This window comes from Brienomyrus brachyistius, chromosome 12 (assembly GCF_023856365.1).
Source record: "Brienomyrus brachyistius isolate T26 chromosome 12, BBRACH_0.4, whole genome shotgun sequence".
In the NCBI taxonomy this organism is placed as follows: domain Eukaryota; kingdom Metazoa; phylum Chordata; class Actinopteri; order Osteoglossiformes; family Mormyridae; genus Brienomyrus; species Brienomyrus brachyistius.
The window spans coordinates 23,016,591-23,040,687 of record NC_064544.1 but is presented as its reverse complement, the minus strand read 5'-3'; the positions used below and the strand labels follow the sequence as shown (position 1 = coordinate 23,040,687).

Genomic DNA, 24,097 nt, shown 5'->3' with positions numbered 1-24,097 from the left:
CTTTTGTGAGGCACTGTTGTGCCACTGATGAACTACCATTCCCAGCATGCATTTGAATGTCAATTTACAATTTGTCATAGTTCAAATATACATTTTACTTTATGAACCCAAATGGTAATCTCTCACTGTCTTAGACATGAACCATAACACTGTCCTGGATAAGCAGTTCAAAAATGATTGAACAGATAAATAATAATAGCCTTCAAAGACGATGTTGGTAATGATGTAAAGACCTTTTGAAAAGGATCTGTCAAAATTATATCACTGTATTTGTCATTGTGATGTTATATTTCAGGTGCTCCCACATTTTTCATAATTGCTCATCCAAACAGGGCTGCAGTAAGCCTGCACCCTATCCAACAACACGGGACGTGACGGTTTGAATCCTACCTCCATTCTGTGTATCGAGTTTGCATATTTTTCCTGTATCATGCGTTTCCTCCTGCTATCCAGAGACATGCAGTTAGGCTAATTAGCATCTCTGTACAACCCATTGTGTTTGGCCAGTGATGGACTGGCATCCTGCCATGGGTGTATCCCTGCTTTGTGCCCTGTGTCACCTGGGATGGGCTCCCAGCCCCCCAAATAACCCTGCAGAGGACAGTGACTGGATGATGGATGGATGAAATATTAATGCTTAGTCAGTGACATGGATTTTCAACCTGCCTGGGCTTTTATGTGTCATTGTGACACCTTGCAGAAGAGCACAAGACCGGAAAATAATTCAGTCTACCTTAAATGGCACCGTTTGCCAATCGGCGAATAACTACACGGATCTTGGGTCGTGTCATTTTCTTTGAGCTTTTCCAAGAGGGGGTTGGTTCCCCCTTCACTATATTTTAGGGGGTCACAGACAGACTGAAGCATATTACAGGTCATGAAGGTCACGGGGCTGGAGTGACCCCTGGACATGGTGCTCCTACATAACTAGATACGGACACTTAGTCTTATACTTTCACTGGACTTCATTGTATCCTGTTCAATCAGTCAAAGCAGCCACCCGCTGGTTTTAATCATCAGCTCAGAGCTTTCAATTGTGAAAGAAATCAAGAGAAGACAACAGTGCAGAGGCTAGAGGAGAAACGATTTACTCTTGCGCACCTAAGCGGGCAGAAGAAGAATGAAATTAATGATGTTGAATTAACATAAAAAAGAAGCAATGTCCTATAAACAGGACTGATGTGGCATTAAAAATGAAGAAATGCTGTTTGCACAGACACAGCAGAAAGCGAGTGAATGACAGAAGGAGAACCCAGGGAGGGAGAAGCAGCGAAATTAGTGAAGAAGGAAGAAAAAAACCAAAATGAAAGGGAAAGAGAAAGTAATTCCCTAGGATAAGAGCAGACTGGATATCGACAGCATGGAGAGCGTGATAAACTTTCATGACTTTTCTCTGTGATGTTCAGGGGTGTCAATCAACTCACAGATGGGGAAACATACTGGCTGACTTGGACTACAAAAAAAAACTCAGTCACCTGAACTGTAGGGTACAGTGGCTGCCTGTGATCTCGAATGGGCGGCTCTTTCCAGTACTGCTAAAATGTTCTTTATGTTCTGTCAGTGGAGACACGGACGCATAGTTATGCAAAGCTAATGCTCCCGGGCTACCCAGACACCAATACTGGTGCTACGGTTTGCATAGCAGAATAGCTGGAGAGATCCTGACAGTGAAAACCTACAGCACTATGGAGACCCAGACCCAGCCGAAGAGCATGACCCATGTGGACGTAGAGCTTGGGATGGCAGGACCCCTTAGGCAATCTGGAATCAGAAAGCTCTCTTCTCACTCAGACTGATTTTAAGTTACATCTTGGGCACCGCATTCTGGGTAGAGAAGCGATTGTGAAGCTGGAGTTATGATCAAAGTGTTGGTTATACGAAACCTATATATATATATATAGTGTGTGTCTCAATTAGGTTTATATTATATTATTTTTCAGGGACCAAATGTCTCCTACAATGTAATGTAATGTAGTTTGGATGATATGGGGACAATATTTCAGGTCCCCACAAAGATCTGTGAATGCAATCAAAAGAGGAAAAGTGAAAAAAGCATCTTGTGTCTGTATGTGTGTGTATATATGTATATATATATATATATATATATATATATATATATATTCGGTGTTGAGGGATTATCCCAGGATACACCCTGTATAGCATGCCAGTCCATCACAGGACACACAGCGTGAGCAGTTTAGAGACACTAATTCCCAAGGCGAATTATCTAAATATTTCTAAAATGTACAGGTTCACTGCAGTGATACAAAGGAAATAAATATCATTAAATGCCTTGAAATTACTCAATAACAACAATCATGGAAAAAAGTTTTCCAGGATGAAGTGAAAGTCTTTGGCAGGAGGATATTAATTGAATTAATATGTTAAAAGAATTCCTTTACTTTTTTTTTTTTAATTGTGTTACACCTGCTTACCAGGTTAGCTCCAAATACTAAACTGGTCATATTGAGTAGATAATTTTTATAATATAATGTGATATATTAGCAAGAACTACTGTTGCTTGAGACAAAGCTCACAGCTGAATGAGGCAGTGCACTTTTTGACAAGAGGATTTTATTTTAAAACTGGTGTGCGTGACGAACGTCTTACATTCATAAGGTGTCTTCCGTACATCTTAAAAAAGATGAAAATGTTATGTAAGGTTTACATCCAACTGAATGATACCCATATTTTCATTTGATGTGTATACATTTTGTGTACATTCTTTAATACTCCATCTTGTAATAACTTCGTTCTGTGATCGAGTAAGGTTTATAAAAACTCGGAATAGTCTATTATTCGTACAAAGAACTCCCTCATGGTCGCTCTATCCTAATATACGAATGAAAATACATCTTTCGTTCTTCGGTGATGCATTTAATTAACACAAACGCAAAGCTCCTTCATAAACATGTGGATGTGGCGTGCGGATCACAAGAGAATATAAATCCTCCCCAGCTCATATTTCTATGTCCTGATTCGATTTACCTAAGATGCCTCGTAGCGTCTCCACCTTACATTCCTTACAAAGCCTTACAAAGGGAAACAAATCAATAGGAAAAAGGCGGCTGCGGGCAGAAGCGCTGGCAAAATATTAACGCCAAGCCGCATCCAGTTCATTCACTCCAAAGCTCTGCGTCTTACATGTTTCGCATATACCAAACTCTTATTGCATATGAATATAAAAGTTTATGGTAAAGGTTTTTGGTAAAGTTCGACAGGGAAAAAATAAGCAAGCAAACAAACAAAAAAACAAATAAATAGAGAAAGAAAGAAAGAAAGAAAGAAAGAAAGAAAGAAAGAAAGAAAGAAAGAAAGAAAGAAAGAAAGAAAGAAAGAAATACAGTTATAATGTTATCATGGCAATAATTATTTCTTCGCATTAGGTTTCGCATAGTTGAATTTGGGAAAATTTGCTTAAACTCATAAAAAAAATTTGCACGTGTCTATATTTTAGCAAAAAACAACTGCCAGCGTTTCGCAGGGCGGTGTTTGGAGGGCGCTTACATATTTGGCATTCCTCATAATAATGCATCAAAACTGTATACCTTTCTTTGTATTGCACACTTTCTCTCAGGAAATAAGGCATTATGATGCTTGACTTCTGTAAGGCTTGCACCATTTAGGTTACTGGACTTCATGTCACAGACACCTTGTACCCCTCAACACCATCAGGCTAATAGGATTATATTCATTAATAGATTGCCTGCAGAAAACACGAATTTGCTTCAAAGCCATCTTCCATTTACATAAAATCGGCCACTTATGTCGAGTGATTATAATCACTAATGTCAATGAACCTGATGCGTTTTCTTGACCTTACGATACTGCGTATTGGCTTAAAACTTTAGAATAAATCAATAACTCTTAACCATTAAGAAGCAATGATGTAAACAGACATAAACATATCCGTCCCACGGATAAGCTACAGAGATTTTTTTCCTAGATCTATTTTCACAATAATACGACATCACCATGTGCCTGTCATAACAACAACTTTAAATATAATTACTGGACAATATCATTTTACGAATGGTTTTGGACAATTAGCCTGCACAATTATTGTAAACCATTTGGTGTGAATGGTGTTATCCTGTCCAGACAAATATCTGCATCACAGTCATCCAAGTCGCACACGGAATCGGTGGCAATTTCATTTTGATGTGAGAACTGGGATATCCTATCGAAAGTGTCTTCGTTGTCAATACAGTCCACCACGTTAGGGATCATGTTCACATAGGCAGTCACAATTTCTTTATGAAACAAAGTGTCTTGATTGTAAGAGACGAGTTCATTACTTATATTCACAGTTTCGACGGGCGTGCTGGAACAGAAATGACGGCAACCCAGTAGATTAGCGAAGGCTTTTCGGAAGTCAGCATTGAAAGCATAGATAATTGGATTCAGGGATGAATTGGTCCATCCGAACCACACGAAAACGTCAAAAGTCGTCTCGCTTACGCAGGGAAGACCGGCTTTCTGGTCGGCAGATGGCCTGTTACAGAAGGGCACCATGCAGTTTAAAATGAAAAAAGGTAACCAGCAGCACACGAATACGCCCATTATCACTGATAAAGTTTTTAGGACTTTGGTTTCCCTCTTGATGGACGTTTTCAGTGTGTTGTGGTGCTGGCACTCGAGTCTGTTGCTTCTGCAACTTTGTGCGTGTTCCGCTGCCCTCTCTAAAGACGCAATCCTCCGGATCTGGATCTGAGCGATACGGTATATTCTGGTATAAGTGACGATCATAATGGCCACAGGGATGTAAAAGCTTATCAAAGACGAGGAAATCGCGTACTCTCTGTTCAGGCTGGAGTCGCAGTTTTCCGCCTTTCCCACCGACGTGCTGTAATTGCTGCCGCCTACCTCATCTTTGGCTTTATGCCAGTTGAGTTGTACCGGTATGAATGAGATTAAAATGGACAGTGTCCATGTCACACTTATCATGACAAAGGCCACTCTCTGAGTCATTTTTCTCTCGTATCGGAAGGGGCTTGATATGGCCCAGTACCTGTCCACGCTGATGATGCAGAGGTTGAGGATAGAAGCCGTGGAGCACATAATGTCAGAAGCGACCCAGATGTTGCAGAAACTGCCGAAGGGCCAGTAGCCCGCGATCTCGGCGACAGCCTTCCAGGGCATGACGAGAACGGCGACAAAGAGATCCGACACGGCGAGAGAGACAATGAAAATGTTGGTGACTTTAGTTCGCAAGTGCCTGAACTTGATCACCGCGGAGCACACCAAAATGTTCCCGAGCAGCGTCCACAGGATGAGGAGGGAGAGTAAAGAGCCGGTCAGCGTCCGTATTACCAGCTGTTTTTTATCATCCGATGTCGCCTCCAACTCGGTCGTGTTCCACATTATTTCTCCGAAAGAAAACGGAACGGACTGACTTCCGTGTACTGATGCACCTGATCAGGTTGTAAAGAGACACATTGTCCCATGCGGGCTTAACAAATAGGGACGGGCGACTTAGTGAGTGCCGTTTTCTCATCCTCTAACATATTCAAACTAAAAAGGCGTCTTTGCTTAAAAAGCAAGCCGTCCTTTCCCTTACAATCCTACCGGCGAGCGCAAAGCCGGCAGGGGCAAGTTGCACGCCAAAGAAATGAAGGCACCTTGTCACCGAGGAGCGCATGGCGATGCTTTGCCGGTCCTGCGCCCAGCATTGCCGATATAACGCAGGACATCAGCTATGTAACTGTCCAAGTGAGCTATTTTTGAGACATCGGCAGGAAAGGGGGGGAGGGGGGTCTGGAGCGTTTAAACTCCCCCCCCCCCCCCCCCCCCAACCCACCCTGCATCAGGATGCGCACCTACACTTAACATTAAAATCCGGTGAAACAAGTAATCCAAGTAATACATTTCTAAATTGAATATTTTATAGCATATTAAGATATGCATAATGTATACAGAGTTCTTCATGTTTTGTAGTGTCTTTTATTTTTATAAACCGCAATATAATTAAATCATGCTTTCGTTCGTTATAAGGAATTATATGAAATTGTAAATTATACACGCTGACGACTGTGCAACACATTATTATTTTTAGCACATGCTTTTATAAATTCTGGGTACGACTTATCAGATTTACGCCGAACAACTTGAAGTTGTTGAACTAGAAGTAATTTAATTATTAGGCGTCGTCAAATCCTGGACACAGCCTTGCTTGATAATACGTGTGCGATACACTCGATATGCGCTGTTTTATATGGGAGGCGCTGTCACTGGTGCTGAACCACGTGGTTGGTTTTAAATAATGGCAGGTATATATGAGTCTATTTCATTCAGTGAAATATATATTCATATTCATTCATATATATATTCGTGTTTGGTAATATTAACCATTCTGCAGGAATCGCACTTATTTAATAACGGACGTTCACATTAAGAGTACACATATCTTACCAATATGTTACGTAACATACGCTTCTACTAAAAAACACATATATTCCTAGGGAAGGCGAAAAAACTAATATTCCTGTCAAGCTGTTTAGACTATTCGTAAGCGATATTCAGAAGCTTAACGAGACTTGATAAGTGAAATGAAACGACTGACATTGCAAATCTTACACGATTTTAACAAACGATTAAGGTGACATATCTCGACACTATTGAAATCAAACTTGTCGATACACGAAGCGCTCTTGGGACAAAGAAGGCGCATCATTAATTTATTTTAAATCTATATATTTTTGCCTTTTACGAGCGACTGTGAAAATTGTGGATGCTCTGTAGCGATCCATAGGTCTATCCCGGAAAAACCTGGTATTCTGGATGTCACATAAATATTTGACATGGAGAAACTTTCCTGTCTGCTCCTGGCTGATATGTTGCAGTTTGCAGCTCAAGTGCAGGTCAAGTGATGTAGCCTATTTTATCTAATCCCCTGGACAGCAGAACTAATGAATACAAAATCCAAGTTGTTATGAGTTGCCTTAACCTAAGATCTTAAAAAAGATGCTGATGGAAAATGGCATATTTGGAGTTCAAAGGCTGAATCCACCTATTAAACAAATAGGTCTACTTTCTGGCATAGGAACACATGCAAGTCATTGAGTTCAAGGATACATCTTTAAGATAATAGGATAATGTACTTTGGTGTGTGGGGGGGGGGGGCAAGATGGAGGATTGCTGTACAATCATTCCTAAAATCTTATCAATATCTACAGGGCCATGGTGCAACTTGGCAAGTACTCTCCAAGCAAGGCATGGAATAACCAAGGACGGAATGCCAAAACGTCACCGAAACCTCAAGCATGTTTTTGGACTGTGGAGGAACTGGAGTATCCAGAGGAACCCACCCTCCCCAAATACCCAGGGAGAACATGCAAACACTGAGCCAGGGCAGAGACTTGACCCCCAGTCCTAGAGCTAGGAATCAGTGCTTACCATCACGCCACCTTGCTAATGCTATAGATTTTAATGGATACTACTGCATATGTATTCAAATGTACTATGTAAACTTCATGAGAGTCTTGCAACTGAGTGTGATCTGAATGTTCTGCCAATGCATTTCATGGTCATGGTGATGTGGTTGTGATGGGATCTGACAGTGTGAAATGTCCTGGAAGTTTCTACTACTTGTATTACTTGTAGCAGAGTATCTGGCTGAAACAAATTGCACAGCAGTGCCGCCACATCTGAAGGTGTTTTTACAGGCCTTCCAAACAGCAAAGCTCAAAAGGAAGAGAAAAATCCATGGCCCCACCTAGTGGTGAAAACAATCATCTGCGAGAAAGAAGACAACTGTCCAGGTCTGCTTTTAATTGCATGAAATTCTCAGGTTCTTACACTTGATATTCTTTATGAGGGCATGTAATGTGCCTTTACTAAAGGAGGTAAAGAGAAATTGACATTTGATATTTGAACATGGTCCAAAATGTATTCAATGGGCATTTCTAGGCTCAATGCTAAATGCATATCATTGCGAAGATAGAAGATAAATGTTTTTCATTGATGAATAAAGCAACTTTTCCTCAGACACATAGCATAGAGCACAGGGGGCTTCCCCTTCATATAACATTTAAGAGTGAATAGCTTAAATAATTTTTATTTCTATGTAGATGTGTTTGGGATCACTGGCCCCAAACAGAAACCAGTTAAACCAGAATTAGGAAATAATTATACCAGAGACAGAACTAGCAGGGATAAACCAATGTGGAGTGGGCCCAGTGCTCTGTGAATTATGTGAAATGAGCCAGGAGTTAATCAAAAACTCAAATGCCCCAAAATTAGAATGAGTTCAAACAGAGGATTCATGTACAACCAATATGACAAATCTCGAAATCAAGTGTTTTATTCAAACGTCCAATATATCACTGGACTGTCAAATTACTTGTCAGAGAAGTAAAATAAGTGAATAATCAGTAAAACAGACATTGAGAAAAATAAAACCATTGCAGTGAGAGAAGGCTAATATTAAAAACATAAAGTCTCACAAGGATAAGATCATACCACCAGATTAGGGTTGTAATATATTTTTCAAAACCTTGATGAAGTAAATGAAGCAGTAGCGACACCAATTACATTATCATTTCATTGCAAAATCAACGGAACATCCCCCCAGGCCCAAGCTGGTGATGCACGTGGAGCTTCACAGACACTCTCAGTGCTGGAGAGGAGACCTCAAGGAGGTGGGATGTAACTCTCTGTAGTGGAATTCTGACCATGGGAATGTCCACAGTGGGCTCTGGAAACATGAGTTCTGCTGGTTCCCTGCTCTGACGGGGGCTCATGGCTAAAGCTCACAAAGTGGGCTTAGATGTGAGGCAGCCTTCCTCTTGGAAAACAGGGCAACAAGGTGTTCCCCCCACAGCCAAGGTCCCAAACTTGTGCCGAAAAGACTGTCAGCTCCCATGCCCCATGAGGAGCCCTGCACTGGTGTGAATTTGGGAGAGGTACACGCCAGGCTGCAGTGAAACATCCAGATGGCCAAACAGGGTTTAAAATGAACTGGAGGACCATGATCTTTGGTGGGAGGCTTGGAATGAAGCTCAATCCCCCAGCCCCCTCTAAAGGATGAGATTTCAGCTTGACCAAACTATTCTTCTCCACGATGCTGTGGTCAGATAAAACCCCAAAATCTCCACCCACCATCCTTTTAGTCCTTTGTGGTTAAAGGAAGATGCGTGACTACAGTGAGAGATATGGTATGAAAAGGCTGGACTGCCAGTGGACGAAACTCATCTCTTCAGAAGCAGCAGAGCACAAACCAACTGTTCAATGACATTCTAACAGAAAATATCGACATGACTATAAAACACTATGTAAAAAATAAACAGGCAAAAATGATTCTTATCAAAGACAACATGTATGTAACAAGAGTACACATCTCGTTGGTCGGCCACAGGTTTCAAGTGTCCCACAGGATTACGTATTCAGTTCTAAGTCGCTATGTTCGAAACATGCTCACAATAAAAGATTGCATAAAAAATGATGACGGTGGTGCTATGCTAACATTAACATTACAGGTAAAATTTGCGATGTGTACTTTCCAAAGCATCTTCATCAGCAAAGAATTACAAGTTCACAAAAAATTGACAAGTGACTCGTTTTCGGTTTAGTCAATATTGACCAGTAGGGACTTTCTAAAAACAATGGTTTAGTTCAGTTGAGTCACGATGGTCCTTTATTTAGATATGATTTACTGTTGATTTATATTATACACAATATACATATACACCTTTTCAGTTCTCACTTGATGTCTTTGTCAGTGTGAGGTGGTAAGTTAGGTATCACGATCACAACGCTGTCACAATGCTTCATAAATGTTCTCTGACAGTACATAAAATTTAAAGCAACCACGACGATTAAATTGCATCTTCATCGCAACAAAACTCGGGCAGGACTTCTCTCCAACATTTGGAACTCACGCTATTTTAAAAATATCTTGCTAAACATCCATCCCATCATTTTCTTTTGTTTCTTGTTGTTGTCCATATGTGAAAGGCACTGTGCGTTAAAACAGCAAAAAAAATCAACATAATTGGGATCCCATGCAAAACATCACTTATTAAAATGACAATCAAAGGTGACTGAGTGAAAAGAAATTCAAGTATATAACTTTACAGTCCAATCTACCATTTTCTGTTTTTTTTTTTGGTGGTGTTTCAGCGACTCATACAGAAAAGAGAGCACCAAGTGTGATGTTCGTTTGTGACCGACGCACCTTTCTTCTCACCCTACATGGTTTTCTATACTCTATACTGGTCCGGGACAGCAGCATGGCATGAAGAATGCCTCGATTCTCGACAGGACATGCTGCACCAGGAGGACTTCTGTTTCCATGGTTCACACCCTGATATAGACATCAAAGAGGGCCCCGACGGAGTGCATGCGGTAGAAGAGGTTCACAGGCATGGCAATGTTCACCAACGTGGTCCACATCTCAAAGCCAAAGGTCTCTTGCTCCAGCTCATTATCATACTGGGGTCGGCAGCCAAATGCTGGAATTATCCACAGCTACAGAGACCATGGGGAAAGACAGAGGACACACAATTAGCATTTATGCAAATACAGACACCGAACAACTCATCTGCAAACATCCTGAAACGGTCTAGAAGAAAACTGCTGTGAAAATATAATTCAGTCTCAAAGATCTGGAAGAGTAGAAAGCACAAGGTTGTGTGTGAAATGAGAGAGTGGATATTTTATCAGTGCAGTTAAGCTGACATGGCTGTAGAGCACCATGCTGTAAAGCAGGAACTTACAGAGACATTGCAGAGGAGCAAGAAGATGGAGACGTTCTTCAGGGCTTCTTGTTTTACTCTCAGGAAATCAGGAGAAGGCCTTTCTGGATTGGGGCCTGGTGGGAGAGGGGGTTGGGCCTGCTCATGTTCATGGGATGCACCATGAGATGCACCTGCCTCCTGGTCTTCAAAGGCTGGATTCACAGCTCCATTATGGGACGCATCTGGGGTAGTCACTGAGAAGACCTGTGAGGGAGGCTCAGTTGCTCCCTCCCCAGCAGAGCGATAGAGCGCCTCGATGATGTAGAGGTTCTGCACATACTTCTCAATAACCATCAGAAGAGAGTACGTAAAGTTAGTCCAGCGGTAGCTCTCGTAAGTCGGGTTAGCTAAAACAGCCACGATGCTGCACCAGGACAAGAGCCAGGCTCCCATGGACGTGGCAAAGAGTAGATGTGCATCCAGCCCCCTTGAGGTGATCTGTAAGTTGTCCAATCGCGAATGGTCCATCCGGTAGAACAGGAGGCCCACTATCGCCGCTACGCTCATGGAAAAGAGCATGACAATGCCGTAGATGTAAAACATTGAGATGGCCCAATCTCGCGTTTCCGTGTTTCCACCCATCTTGGAGAGGTAAATCACCAAGACTGCGATGGTGCTGCAAAGGGCAAGCACACCCAGCACCGGGCCTATGATCACTGCCACTGGCTTGACTTTGGTTGTTCCTCGAGGGATCTGGTGTTCAAGGATCTGGCCGATGTTCATCCACATGCAAAAAAGTATGGCAGATACTATTACGTGGTATTCGACGTTGAACGGGTACAGATAGTAGACACTTTTAGTGTATGCAGTGCAGATGCCACTACTGCAGTTACAGTCAGGTACGTGGGCATCTGGTAAGAGAAAAATCAAAACATTACGTCAACTATTTCATCTCTACTGATTATACACATGCATATACACAGCCAAGATCCATTATTAACACCAAACAATAAAATAAATAAATGTATTCAAATTATGAGGATGTAGTCAACTAAAAAAAAAACATTTAGTTTCTCTAATCATAGTTCTGTGAACAGATATTGACCGGAAAACAAAGTACTGATTTTAGTTACAAACATTTTGAGCTTAAAAACTAATGAAAAGAGGAAACACATATTAATCGATGTGCTTGTTCTCCAATCATAACCATTCTATCATCAAATTTTTCAAGAATATTACACTTTATTTTGTACATCCTGTGAATGATTTGTAAATGTCACTTTGCACTTCATTCACATAGATATATGATAACAAGTATGCTCTTATGCTTTTGGTTAGGGATAAAGGGAAAGAGAATATACACACAGATGAGCCCACTCAGAGAATGAGGATCACTCCTGCAAACACAGGATGTCCTGTGAAGCCCAGCCAATAAGCAGAGATCATAAGGTTTACACAAGTTCAGAGAACCCGAAGTCTAACAGCCTTTGATATATCTCAAGGACATTTGACCTGGGACCTAATGTGGTGTGTGTGTGTGTGTGTGTGTGTGTGTGTGTTGGTTGATCAATGGTCATCCTGTCATCTCTAAGTAAGAGTAGCCCTTAATTCTGATTTAAAAACTTTTAAACATTACTTTATTGTCAAATCCCAATAGGGGCCCAAAAGTAGGATAAGGGTGTCTTGCTATGTATCTAATATAAAAGTTAACTAACTATAAGGTGAGATATGGTTTTAATTGGATATTGCTCTAAAGCAAAGACACTGTTCCTTCCTCTCTTGGGACTCCCAGCTTGAAGGCTTCAGCCCTAGAGGCAGGAAGAAGAAAGTCCCCTTTGTCCTTTACAAAGGAACATTTAACCTTTAGTTAGCTTTTGTACATCCATACCTAACCACAGCTGAGCTGAAAAAGTGATTTTCTTACAGGTGAATGCATTACAATGAGGCCCTTCGCAAAACACTGCTCTGTTTTTTTACATAGTTATTCAGGTCGACACCCCAATATGCTGAGATGGCTACTTTCTGCATTTTTATGAAGTTCTGCATGTTCTGAAAAGGCTGCTTTTTCTGCATTGTTACGGTCCTCTGGGCAGAAGCACTGTGCTGTTTCTGTGGCTGACCAGTAGGACGCAGCGTAAATTGGTGCCAGTTTGCAGACTGGAGAACATGTCCAAAAGTCCCTCAAACCTTTTGTTCAGGTGCAGCCCCCGGAGATTAATGCCATATCCTGCTTGCCTCCGCCCCTCTGACATTGCTGCTGCTTGTTAACGCTTCCCAGTGCTGAAATCCCTCCCTGCTCTTTTCCCAGCGGCCCTTTCTAAGCACACAACACAGCAGGCCTCTCTTCAGTCTAAGCTGGCCTCACTGGGAATCATGTGGAAGGTAAATCACTTCCTTGTGTCAGATGACCCCGCCTACTCCTCTGTTTAATTAACAGGATAGCCAGTTAGCCAGCTAAGCGGAGACTGACACTAGTGGATATGAGAGAGTATCAGTTACATCACCTGAACCCCCTCCTCCTGGGGACCTCTAACACAAATCTGCCCTGATGGAGTCACTGGAAGCCAACAATTGCATTGAGTGAAACCCAAGAGGGGCCCCAGCTTGCAAATTATCATGGCACCCCTAACCCTAACCCCCCGCCCCCTTAACCGTTCACACACATATGCCCAAACATACTCCCACACACCTACACAACACCCGCTTGTCCGCATGCTCTGCTCCCTGCCCCATGGAGACACACACACATACACACACACACACACAGCGGGGCCAATTGTAAAGCAAACTTATCTACTAGATCCAGCTCTGAGAAAGCTAGCAGCTTACCTACAGTGAAGTTCACGAAAGCCAGTGCTAAGTCCAGGTAGTGGTCAGACTCTACCATAACACCATTGCCCCAAACAATAAGGTTGGTGAAAATGGCGTGCATCACACCAAACCTGAGGAACATCAATACACAACATGACAGGATTAGCCAACCATACAAGCACACATGACTCCTGTCAGCTTTATAAGGATCAGTGACTAATGGAAAGACTAGATTCATAAATCATTCATAGCCTGCAAAAAGCTGTTAAAATAAATATGAAGAATAATCTTTATATGGCATATGTAAAATACTTATACTAATCTTATGTTCTGTTAGTCATTTTAACTTATTGTGCATATCAGCTGGAAACCTGGATCTTATCTTCATTTCTGAAGACATCTTCATACCTTTCGAAAGTCTCTAAGCCCATGACGACGTCACATACGTGAAACCAAAGGAAATACACCTAAAACAAGATCAACTTCAAAACATGAAAAGTGCAAAGACATTTCTAAGTGATATCCCTTCATACATTCTTGCTTAGTCAATTCTGAGATGTTATATAGACATATAAGAGAAATAATGTTGGGATATAATAGGATTTTGGGATATATGCGATGCATCTCACCCATGTACTGACAGGTGACAGGTGAATTTAAGCCTGTTTTATATTTCAAAGCAATTAGAGAATCAGAAGCTTATTATAGGTCATGCAACTGTTTGATCCCACTAAACAAAGCAGGTATTATTCTCAGTGGAAGCCACTCTTTGACAGGCTTAAATAAGGCACAGTTACTGACAAATGGAAAGGCACAGGCACTGCAGACTTTGATGCTTACCTGTGCAGCTGTGTGAAAACATTTAACGAAGGCGAAGAACCCGAAACGGGTGTCAAGGCAAACTCTGTGGCCCATGTAGTAACCGATTCGTAAAACATCCAAGCATAAGGAAAGCAGCGCCAGAACTGTTAAACCGGCTGGGGGGGACAACAAAAAGAAACACTTTTTTCCCCTTTATTTTTAGTTCATTTTCAATCATAACGAACATTTCTGCATGGGCTGGCAGGACCCTACATAGATGAGCAAGTGAATCAACAAGCAAAAGTTAAAGTAATTCAAACAAAAATTACAAATAAATTAAACAATTCAAATTGAACAGCAGGTCAATAGGTAAATTAATGCATTGAGAAATTGCAAGAAATTCATTGCGGAGTATATGTCTGTGAGTATGCCATCTCTTTTTTTGTTGACTTTTATAGCGTCTCGGCAAATTTTTGCCACAAGTTGTAAAAGTGTGGTTTTCACATCTGAAATGAAGTGTAAATCGCATGTATTTTAATGTGTCCAGTCAGAGTTATTGTCAATAAGCCATACATTTTGCACATGATTTTATGAGGTTACTGGGCGTGATCGTACCTCTTATGTACCATGGGCCGGCGTGCACATCGATATCTTGCTCGACTCCTCTCCGGACTGTAAACTTTTTCAAGGCATACCACAACATCCAGATCAGCTGGATGAGCATGACACCCGACATGAAGACCATGACGTGCTCCTCATGGATAGGGGTGCCCTCATGTGAGAAGGCTAGCATCAAGGACGACCCCATCATGAACAGATTGAGGCCATACTGGGCGCTAAGCAGCCTGGAGGTCCTCTCCGGGTAATCACTCCAGCCCCTTATAAACACATCTTTAACCTTGGCTGGACCGGGATGAACAGCGGGACCAGATCTGTACTTGTTCAGGGAGGTAATATCCATACCGTTGTGCTCTACCATTCCCCAGTAAAATCCAAGTAAAAAACTACTTTAAGTTACTCTTTACAGCATAACTGAGTAAAATAAAGACCGCGGCACCTTCATATCAGGCTATATAAGTCCCAGGTCAGGAGGAAATGTTCGTTTTTTTTCTTTTTTCTTTTTCTTCCCGTTCCGATCTCAGTAAAAAGGTCCAGACTGATGCTGATACAAATGTCCTGTTGTTTTCGTGTAACAATGAACTAAAATTACTTCATAGCCCGTGCCTTTATACCTCCTTGCTGAGTCACGGAGATTAGGCTGTATAGATAGGGTTTCAGTTGTCCTCTGTCCCAGTTCGCATCACTGGAGCCGCTATAGGTTTTCCTGAAATCGATGGATAAAATGAGCTCTTACCTTAATATTTAAAAAAAGTTTTCCCCTCGTAAGATGAAAAGCTTCACGTCAAGTTAATAAATCGGTGCACACAGATGCCCACTGTCACGCATTTAAAAACCATGCCACATCCATGTCCATGATGCACTTCATGTATAGATTAGTGTGCAAACCACAATAAACGACTGCCTGATCTGCAAGTAACGCTCAGCCCCTCCGGCATACACCTTTCAGAAAGACCCAATCAGGCTGCTATCCGTGCAATTATCCGGCCCGTTGATGCCTTCATCATAATCTGTTTACCTTTGTAAACACACCATTGAATACTGACAACCAGGCTCCTATTTCCGAATCTAAATACGCTGCTTTTTAAATGACCCATAGACATACAAGCGACCGAAATGCGGGAAATGCGGGAGAGAATCGATCGTTATTTGAATTTTATGCTATTTATATGCAATTGTATTACTATATTGTTTTATTATATTATTATTGTTATATTATTATCATTAAGCGGATAATAGCGATTTCACTACAGTTTTGGGTATCGTAAGAAAGTAAACGAGAACGTACGGGTTTGTGGAAATTGTGGAAGAATGGATGAACTACAGGACACAAAAAATAGTAAACTTAATTTTTTTCGTTTTTATATGTAAGGTTTTAAACTTGTCAGTTGCAATGCCAACGTGTGGCAAATTATAGACTGCAGTGTAATTTAGTGAAACTGATGCCGGTACACCTTCTCAATAGATCCCATTCTCTTTCACCTCCGGGAAAATGTGAACAAAATGAACAACCTAAACTCAGTCTATTGATTTCTGCCCAAGCCCGTCCGTGTGTGATAGCCAGTAGTTTCAGGTGAATTGTTTCAGTAAAATCTGTTGCACGAATTCAAAAATAGTGTTTTCTGAGGATGGGAGTTGATAGTGGACAAAGCTTGTTACATTGTTTTTAAGAAATGCCAGACTTAGTGACTTTTCAAATCCTTGTCACACAATTAATTCAGATTCAGTCTTGAGATGGGAGAGGGAGTAACATACAATTAATCTAGGGACCCCGACTTGAAAAGTTTTAAACTGCTCACCTGTCCCAGACAACTGGCAGTTTTTGGTGGGCAGGACAAGTTCAATTTAATAATTATTCAACTAAACGTGTTGTATCAATATTGCCTGATTGGTCGAACCAGAACATTTTTATTAATTTGACTGGTACAGAGGATGCTGGCTAGCTTTTCTCCAATCTTCTTAAACCAGATGACACTCTACTGCACCCAAAAGACACTTTATTGGTGTCTTTTACTGATCAAATGGCATTTTCTGAATTACCTCATTGCATTTTGTAAACTACAGGTTAATTATTTATGAAGTAATTAGTTTTATTTTAAATTGCATCTGAATGACATAAAAATTACACACAAAATGCAGTGAGCTGTAGGTCTGAGCAGTGGATGAATATAAAGAAATATAAAGAGCTAAGAAAATATCCTGAAATGCAAATGTGAGAAATTGGCTATGCACAGGATATTTAAAAAATATAGATGTTTGCATGCAGAGATAAAATATAAATACAATATTAGTTTTTTAAAGAAGGATTACTACTGAATAAGTACACAAATCTGTAATATGTAATTCAATTTCGCTCAAAACTACTTAGATTGCAAATGATTGAAGTTAGTGTGAAAAGCTTTACTCATGAGTCATCTCATACTATACAAAAATCTGCAAAAAATAAACTGTTCACCTGAGCCACATGGATTTATAAGCAAATGTAAAGCTATGAATGCATACTAAACAGAGAAAATGAACAGTTCCACTTGCCATTGTATATGTGAAAATGATCATAGGTCATACAAAAAGTTATTGAATTCAGCAACTAAGATCAAGTGAATGTGTTGTGCAAGGTTAAAATGTAACTGTCCTACAGGTTAGGTAAAATTAAATCTTAACAATGGGGAGTTTGTCACTAAGGTCACGTAATGTGTGACTTTCTCATTTGTACAGGCTATTCATCAAGGTGACGCAGTGGAATAGCTTAAAAATCACCATACAGAAACCCTCATTGAGATACAGTATGAGTAATGGTGGACAGCTTAGTAGGAAATCACGTATGTTTAGCGTTTACTCCTGGGGTTGTTATAGTGACCTGACATCACGTTACACCAAGCACTGTAATGAATCAACATTATCGCTGTCTTAATTAGCATGAAGTTGCTTAAATGTCCACAAGGTGGCTACTTCAAAATGTGGGGCATGATTTTTTCATTATGGTTTTGTCATGGCAATCTTGGAGCCCTTTCCAAAACTATGATACCTTCCATTGAATGACAACACTTACAAACAAACAACACTGCTTGCATGACATTAGGTAATCCTATTAATGTACAGCAGGCTACTCCCAATTCTGAGAAATGTACTGAGCGTTATGCTTTTGGAAATGTTGTGTTGAACGTTACGGCAATGATGTTAGGCCATTCATATTGTACTAGAAACAGCAGCGAAAACAGAGAAAGCCACAGGACCACATGCAACACTGCTGGTTACAGCAAGCCTGTCTTTCATGGAAGCACTGCAAGTAACTAGCTGTCCACAACCGATATGCCTGTCCCAGAAATCTATACAGAAACATCCTGAAAATCAATAGAAACATCAGGTCTTTTGTGTAGCAGATACAAAATATAAGTGTGACAGGTTAAACCAATACAAAATATATACATTTCGTCAGTGTATAGACATTTTTCAAGTTGATCTTGATCTAGTTCAATGGTATGTGCTTCTTCAGAAGAGCCCTGCGTAACAGAAGGACACAAGAGAAAAAAATTTATTTAAACAAAACAGTTACCTAGTTTCTTAGAAGGGCTGCTGCTGCCTTGTCATGCAAAAGTAATTACAGTGTTTTATGCACATATGAACAAGCTACAAATCCTTCTGGAACAGAGGTCATCAAACCCTGTTAAATTATAATCAAGATGATATAATAAATCCCAGTTTATGGCATGGAACCTCACTAAACTGACATTAACTGGACCTCACATAATAGTAAGAATATTCAATCAATAGCATCAGTAAATCATTAAGATACGTAATTATTTTATGGGTGTTTAAACAATCTCTTTAAATTATGACGATGATCAACAATGATATTAAGAAGCAAAAGAAAATGAAAGTACAGCAATGGCCACTTCAAAACAGACAAATGAGCAAAAACCATAAGTGACTAAGGATCCAAACACTAAGGATTTAGCTTGCAATAGGCTTGAGCCGTATCTAATTTTTCATACCATCATACCTTCTAGACATTTCACGCTGGTGGTATACATGCTACTTAATTAAAAAGAAAAAAAGGTAATTATGTAGGCTACTGTAAAGTCCAGAATCAGAAATCATCAGTGTGCAACCTGAGCAGCAGGGAATCGGGAAGACAACTCCTTCTTGAAGGGTTTACTGACATGAACTCCAGAAATGAACTTACAGAAATGAACTCCTTCATTTACTGACACCACTGTCACTGGCCAATGTGCAGCTGCACGCACACTTGCTTTCAGGTATGCTGCACATGCTCCAGCAGTTTACAGTGCATTCACGGCGTGCTTTGTGCGTTATTCTTTGACCGTGTATTTTTTTCTGTAATTAGGGGAGGCAATCACCACTAAAGCAGTGCACTACAATGCAGCATCTCTGCATCAGTTTAATAGACACACCAGCACCTGTATTTTTAACAGTATTAAAAGTAATACCTTTGGGATTTCTAAATATCAGGGTATGCCATCATACCATCATACTGGCCAAGCTTAGCTTGCAGAGTCCTCGCTGTGGGACTTGAGCAAGGTAACTCTAGCTGGATCACTAGACACATCCTGTATTGGTTTACTACTGAACCAACAGAATGGTTCACCTCACCATGTCCTACAACAAAGGTTGTCCTTACCTTCATATCTCAGCCAAGTAGGGAGATGAACATCACAATTCCCATGAACTGGGTGAAGAGGATAATGGGAGTGCAGATTGACCACACGGGCCAAAGCGCTATATTGAAGCTGAGGGAGAGGGGACAGTAATGTTAATTTAGGGGTCATCCGGACCCTCCTTTCAGTGATTAATACTGAATTTTCAAAACTAAAACTACAATTAGCAACAGTTAAGGGCCTATTCAGAAAACTTATTGGTAAATTATACTTAATGTTCACACCTTCTTCCAATTTCTCCAAAAACACCCGTAAACACCTCGAACTTTCCTAGTGATTCATCTAAGTGCTGCCCCCCCCCCACGGGGTGAACTCACCTGCAGGAGGCGGCGATGAAGGTGGCAGTGGTCACGGGTGCGATGGCTGGGTACTGAACGTCATACTGCCGGACCCCCCGGAACCAGTCGAGGTAGACGATGCTGAAGAGCGCCATCGCCAGGCTCACTCCCAGCAGGGCCACACCCACGTTGAACCACCAGCTGGCGGAGATAGAGACGGGCAGGTGGGTGGACAAAGTGGCCACACAGTGGGGATGGAGATGGTGCAGACTGATGTTACGATAAAATGAATCTCCCCTTTCAGAGATGAATTATTAATGATAAGAACACACAGAAACAACAGGGGTGAGAGACTCCACCTCCACCATGTGGCACCATCTGTGGGATTTCACTATGACAGCACATACATGAGATCCATGCCACAGCAGCACTTTGCAGGTAGGTTAATTAACAGAGGGATGATTAAACCCTCTGCAGTAAGGTCCAGTAAGGCCAAAATGGGAAGCTTTCCAGGTGGAATTTCCACATTTAGCCTTAAGCAATGTAATGACGAAGTAGCCCTTGGGGCTACATTTCTGAAAGAGCTATTACCAGACTGAATGCAGCCTTTCACAGATATTCAGTCCTGTGTTGTTCAATACGCAATATATCATATTATGGGGTTTGTAAGAGTGGAACATTATTGACAGTCTTTTAGAAACGTCACAACCAGACAGTGTCTGGAAATTAACAAGAGTTCCAGAGAGTGGCAACTGCTTTAAATAAGGAGGAGGCAGCCCCTGGAAGTGTGAAAGCCCTGTCAGGATGGTCAGTACTGGAAAAAAAGTTAAATGGAGGTCAGACCTGATGGTCTGAGCTCACTCGGGTAGGCGAGATGGAGCCTAGTCTCAAAACCAGATCTCAGAAATGCCGGCTGCGGAAAAGACAGACCATAATGCATGGAATGAGGACGTAACTTCCTGGATTGAAAAAAACAAGATACATTAGTGACTAGTACTTTCAATCCACCACTACTGTTCTCCATGAAAGACTAGACTCAAAAAAAGTCCATGAACGGCAGCTTTTAGCTGCAATTAAAGCAAACTTTTTACAACAATAGAACCATCTTCAAATCTTACTAAAAAGAATGACGGGAAATTGTGGCAAGAGGGGAAAATACAGGCTGCATAGCTGATATTAGTCTAAGGACTGTAACATAACAGTGCACAGTGAACTGCACCTGGCACAAAGTACCTCTTTTTAGACACCCTCACAATTAGAGTTCAGTGAGGATAAAACGGCCCTGCATAATTACGATCTGACCTAGGAAGGTGTCGTTAGTCAGCTAAAGCCGGACATGCACCTATATTGAAGCAAATTTAAATCATTGATGGTAATTTCTTGCTTTTTCCCTGCATGCAGAATGTAGATCAAAGGTTTTATATTGAGACAAGACTTGTGGGAAAACCATAAATCAAGGAGGCTGATTCACAATTACCATAAAAATGTGACCTACTACCTACTGAACTTCACAGAGTTCCATGACCAACATTACCCTGCTTAATTACCCAGCACAGAAATGGTAACCACATTTATTTATTCCCTAGAACTCGTCTCCAAGAAGAGCATGACGACACTGACAACTTCTTAAAAGGGCAACACTGTTTCTCCCATGACAATGCAATGAAGGAGGAAGTTCAGAACCTTGCTTCATTATCATTATTCCTTCTCAAGCTTTCAAGCAAGTGTTTAGGAAACATGATGCAACAATTTTACCTTTTAATGTTCTCATCTTTCATGAGGACAGAGACAAAATCAGTGTAGTAAGTCAGCCCGATGGAAGCCACAATCCAGAAGATAGAGTGACGGTTAAACCGAGGGAGAGGTTTTGCATCTTTGTCCTCCGAACCTGAAAGACACAGCACACTTTTACTCTTAGGTCTGGCCATCTCTCATGGGTAATAAACAGAACAGCAAGTCAGAGGGTGAATTCTCTCAAACTTCATTCACTTCTGGTATCAGCCAATCGATGAAATATTAATCACCAATGAATAACACAGCCTGCCTGCTTGCATCCCAAAATGGGGGGCCTCCAGACAGTCCATGTATTTCCCCCCTCTTAGCTCGCGGTCCCCAAGAACCAGTTTGAGAAACAGTGTATTAAACATATGGGTTTAACTTTGTGTGGAGGCATCAGATCGACCTCATTACCGTGAGCTAATGTGGAGATGGCAGCAGAAGCTTCTGAAAACATGGTGAGGCTCGCTGTGCTTGGGGGCACCAGGGAAAGCCTGTCTGAAAATGGCTTAAAAAGGCACTAATTGCAGATGTCGGAACAGATTGCCCCGCGATGCTCGGGTTCATCTTAGCTGTAGCTACAGGGCTCAGGACCCTGACAATGTCAGACAAAGTCAGCTTCTTCGAAAAGGCCGACATGACAAACTTCATCTGCTGCACCATCTTCCGTTAACAGGAAACAGTGACACGTTCCAGCCACACCCCAAAAAACCATTCCAGGAAGCAGTTACAAAATGCAGCGTATACTGTGACAGCCAACGATGGCCCTATTGAAAGACAGCTGCAGGCCGGCAATGTGCCAACACTCAACTGAACCATAAGATGGTCAGGACAACGCAAGCCAGGAAGAACAATCAGCAGTATGGCACTGTGCCCAATTCTGCCCTCAAAGAACAACTGAACACTATCTACACCAACAGAGAGCCATTTAATAGCCTCACATACTCTAACTTACCGATACCAGCTTAACACTTGCATATATAAGAAACCATTCAAGGAAACAAACATGCCACATAGCTTTTCATTATAGCATGCAATGAATATATTGTTGGAGCTTTGTAGCCACTTTTCTCTTTAACTAGAAACTTAATTCTGGGTGTTCCAATTACATCAGAGCCACAAACTGTGATTGACATAAAAAAAAAATATTTCTACACTGCTCAGGATTGTAAATGTTAGTTAGTTCATTTTCTTTGCATAGTAAGGGTGCATCACAATTGGTTATTAAAAGTGACATCTGGACCAAAACGCAGGTCTTGCACGCTGGAGATTAAAGAGACTAATTGAATTACTCACCACGCCAAATAACGCTGCAAATTATGACATTTGCAATTGCTTGGCAATAAAATGACTATTATAGTGCCGTGAACACAACTGCACCATGGTAATTAGGCCACCGAAAAGCCACAAATCACCATTGCAAGGTACTTTATCAGAACTGGCCATGAGTTTGTATTGCAAGCCAGTTGGACAGGGAGAAAAACAGATTAGATACATATTTAAACTTAATCGAGTTTCCTCTAACCAGACAAGTTACCCCGATAAGCCAGTAACCCCCTTTCGTAGTACAGGCTACTGGAATTGAACTTTTAGTAAACATTTAGCAGTATAGCAGTCCGTGGTATTTTTTGTACTTGAATGAACATTCATTTCTGTGCTGACACGGAGGGTTTTCCAACCAACATATGATGGGCTCACACTTACTCTTCTCTCCAGTGTCATTTTCAGAAACCCCGCGCAAAACAAACTCTGCATCTTTTTTGAAACGATTCCGAAGACTTTGCAGCTCGCTGTCTGCTAACGCGCCCGCCATGTTGCTCGTGAAAGAAGCCAACTTCCGGCTTCCTGTTGAACGCCGTTGCGCGGTAACCTTAAAGTTATATCACCCGAATTACAATAATGCGTTTAAACGCCCTCCCACCCCACACCACACCTAGGAGCAACGAGTGTTGGAAATGGTTTTATAAACACGAGAAAGCTGTTGTAAAATACAAACAGAAATAACTGGTAGATTTTCTTAATTTTTTATAGTATTAAACTTGTGTGTGTGTGTGTGTGTGAATGAGTCAACAGCAAGGCACTCTTTTTAGTGTAACTAAAAACACAGCTTTCTCAGAGTCAATGAGCACCAAGTAACAGAGAGTATGAGTTGCGTAACGAGCCGTCAGTGGGTGAGCTCACAACCAGAGGCAATGAGGGTGAAAAGATTAGGACAGGAAGGTCTTGACGCAGGAAAAGACAGATGCCAAGTAGAGAGGAACGGGGCAAGTTCATGTACGTAAGTCCTGTGAGGCAACTGTGGAAATACATGGTATGCTGTCACTCAGTGTTTATCTGCCGTGAGACCACAGCTCAAGTTCAGCTTTATACTACGGGAACAGTTTGTTACTCATGCATATCCATACACTCATGTTATGTTCCATTTGTATAATTCAAGGTGTAATTAGTATCACCTCGGAAT

At 41.3% G+C, this 24,097-nt stretch overlaps 3 protein-coding genes across 4 annotated transcripts; all 3 read right to left on the bottom strand.

The window, feature by feature from the left end:
• Positions 1-3,396: 3,396 nt before the first annotated feature.
• Positions 3,397-5,403, bottom strand: drd5a (dopamine receptor D5a). The gene has a single exon (XM_048971766.1). The coding sequence runs from the start codon at positions 5,362-5,364 to the stop codon at positions 4,060-4,062; it is 1,305 nt and encodes a 434-aa protein (XP_048827723.1). The 5' UTR covers positions 5,365-5,403; the 3' UTR covers positions 3,397-4,059.
• A 2,839-nt stretch (positions 5,404-8,242) lies between these two features.
• otop1 (otopetrin 1) lies at positions 8,243-16,835 on the bottom strand. Of its 2 annotated transcripts, XR_007381461.1 has the most exons (7): positions 14,904-16,835; positions 14,328-14,464; positions 13,896-13,954; positions 13,506-13,618; positions 10,716-11,587; positions 10,175-10,467; positions 8,243-9,957 (listed from the first exon to the last, which is right to left on the bottom strand). XR_007381461.1 is itself a non-coding variant. In XM_048971759.1 (6 exons), the coding sequence occupies exons 1-6, from the start codon at positions 15,265-15,267 to the stop codon at positions 10,297-10,299; spliced, it is 1,716 nt and encodes a 571-aa protein (XP_048827716.1). In that variant the 5' UTR covers positions 15,268-16,835; the 3' UTR covers positions 8,243-10,296. The 2 variants fall into 2 exon arrangements, 1 of the variants encoding a protein (XP_048827716.1); XM_048971759.1 differs by having other exon boundaries at positions 8,243-10,467.
• Positions 16,836-17,285: 450 nt separating this feature from the next.
• tmem128 (transmembrane protein 128) lies at positions 17,286-23,479 on the bottom strand. The gene is made up of 5 exons (XM_048971770.1): positions 23,341-23,479; positions 21,616-21,748; positions 19,900-20,061; positions 19,546-19,654; positions 17,286-18,406 (listed from the first exon to the last, which is right to left on the bottom strand). Exons 1-4 carry the CDS (start codon positions 23,447-23,449, stop codon positions 19,555-19,557), a joined length of 504 nt encoding a protein of 167 aa, XP_048827727.1. The 5' UTR covers positions 23,450-23,479; the 3' UTR covers positions 17,286-18,406; positions 19,546-19,554.
• Positions 23,480-24,097: the final 618 nt, after the last annotated feature.

Coding starts and splice junctions, on each gene's coding strand:
- drd5a (XM_048971766.1), bottom strand. CDS start 5,364: ATGTGGAACACGACCGAGTTGGAGGCGACATCGGATGATAAAAAACAG.
- otop1 (XM_048971759.1), bottom strand. CDS start 15,267: ATGGTAGAGCACAACGGTATGGATATTACCTCCCTGAACAAGTACAGA. Junction 11,588..13,505: donor TTTCGTGAACTTCACTGTAG/GTAAGCTGCTAG, acceptor TTCTCTTACCAG/ATGCCCACGTACCTGACTGT. Junction 10,468..10,715: donor TGCTCCTCTGCAATGTCTCT/GTAAGTTCCTGC, acceptor TGGTCTCTGTAG/CTGTGGATAATTCCAGCATT.
- tmem128 (XM_048971770.1), bottom strand. CDS start 23,449: ATGGCGGGCGCGTTAGCAGACAGCGAGCTGCAAAGTCTTCGGAATCGT. Junction 21,749..23,340: donor AAATGACACTGGAGAGAAGA/GTAAGTGTGAGC, acceptor TGTGTCTTTCAG/GTTCGGAGGACAAAGATGCA. Junction 19,655..19,899: donor TTCATCGCCGCCTCCTGCAG/GTGAGTTCACCC, acceptor CCTCTCCCTCAG/CTTCAATATAGCGCTTTGGC.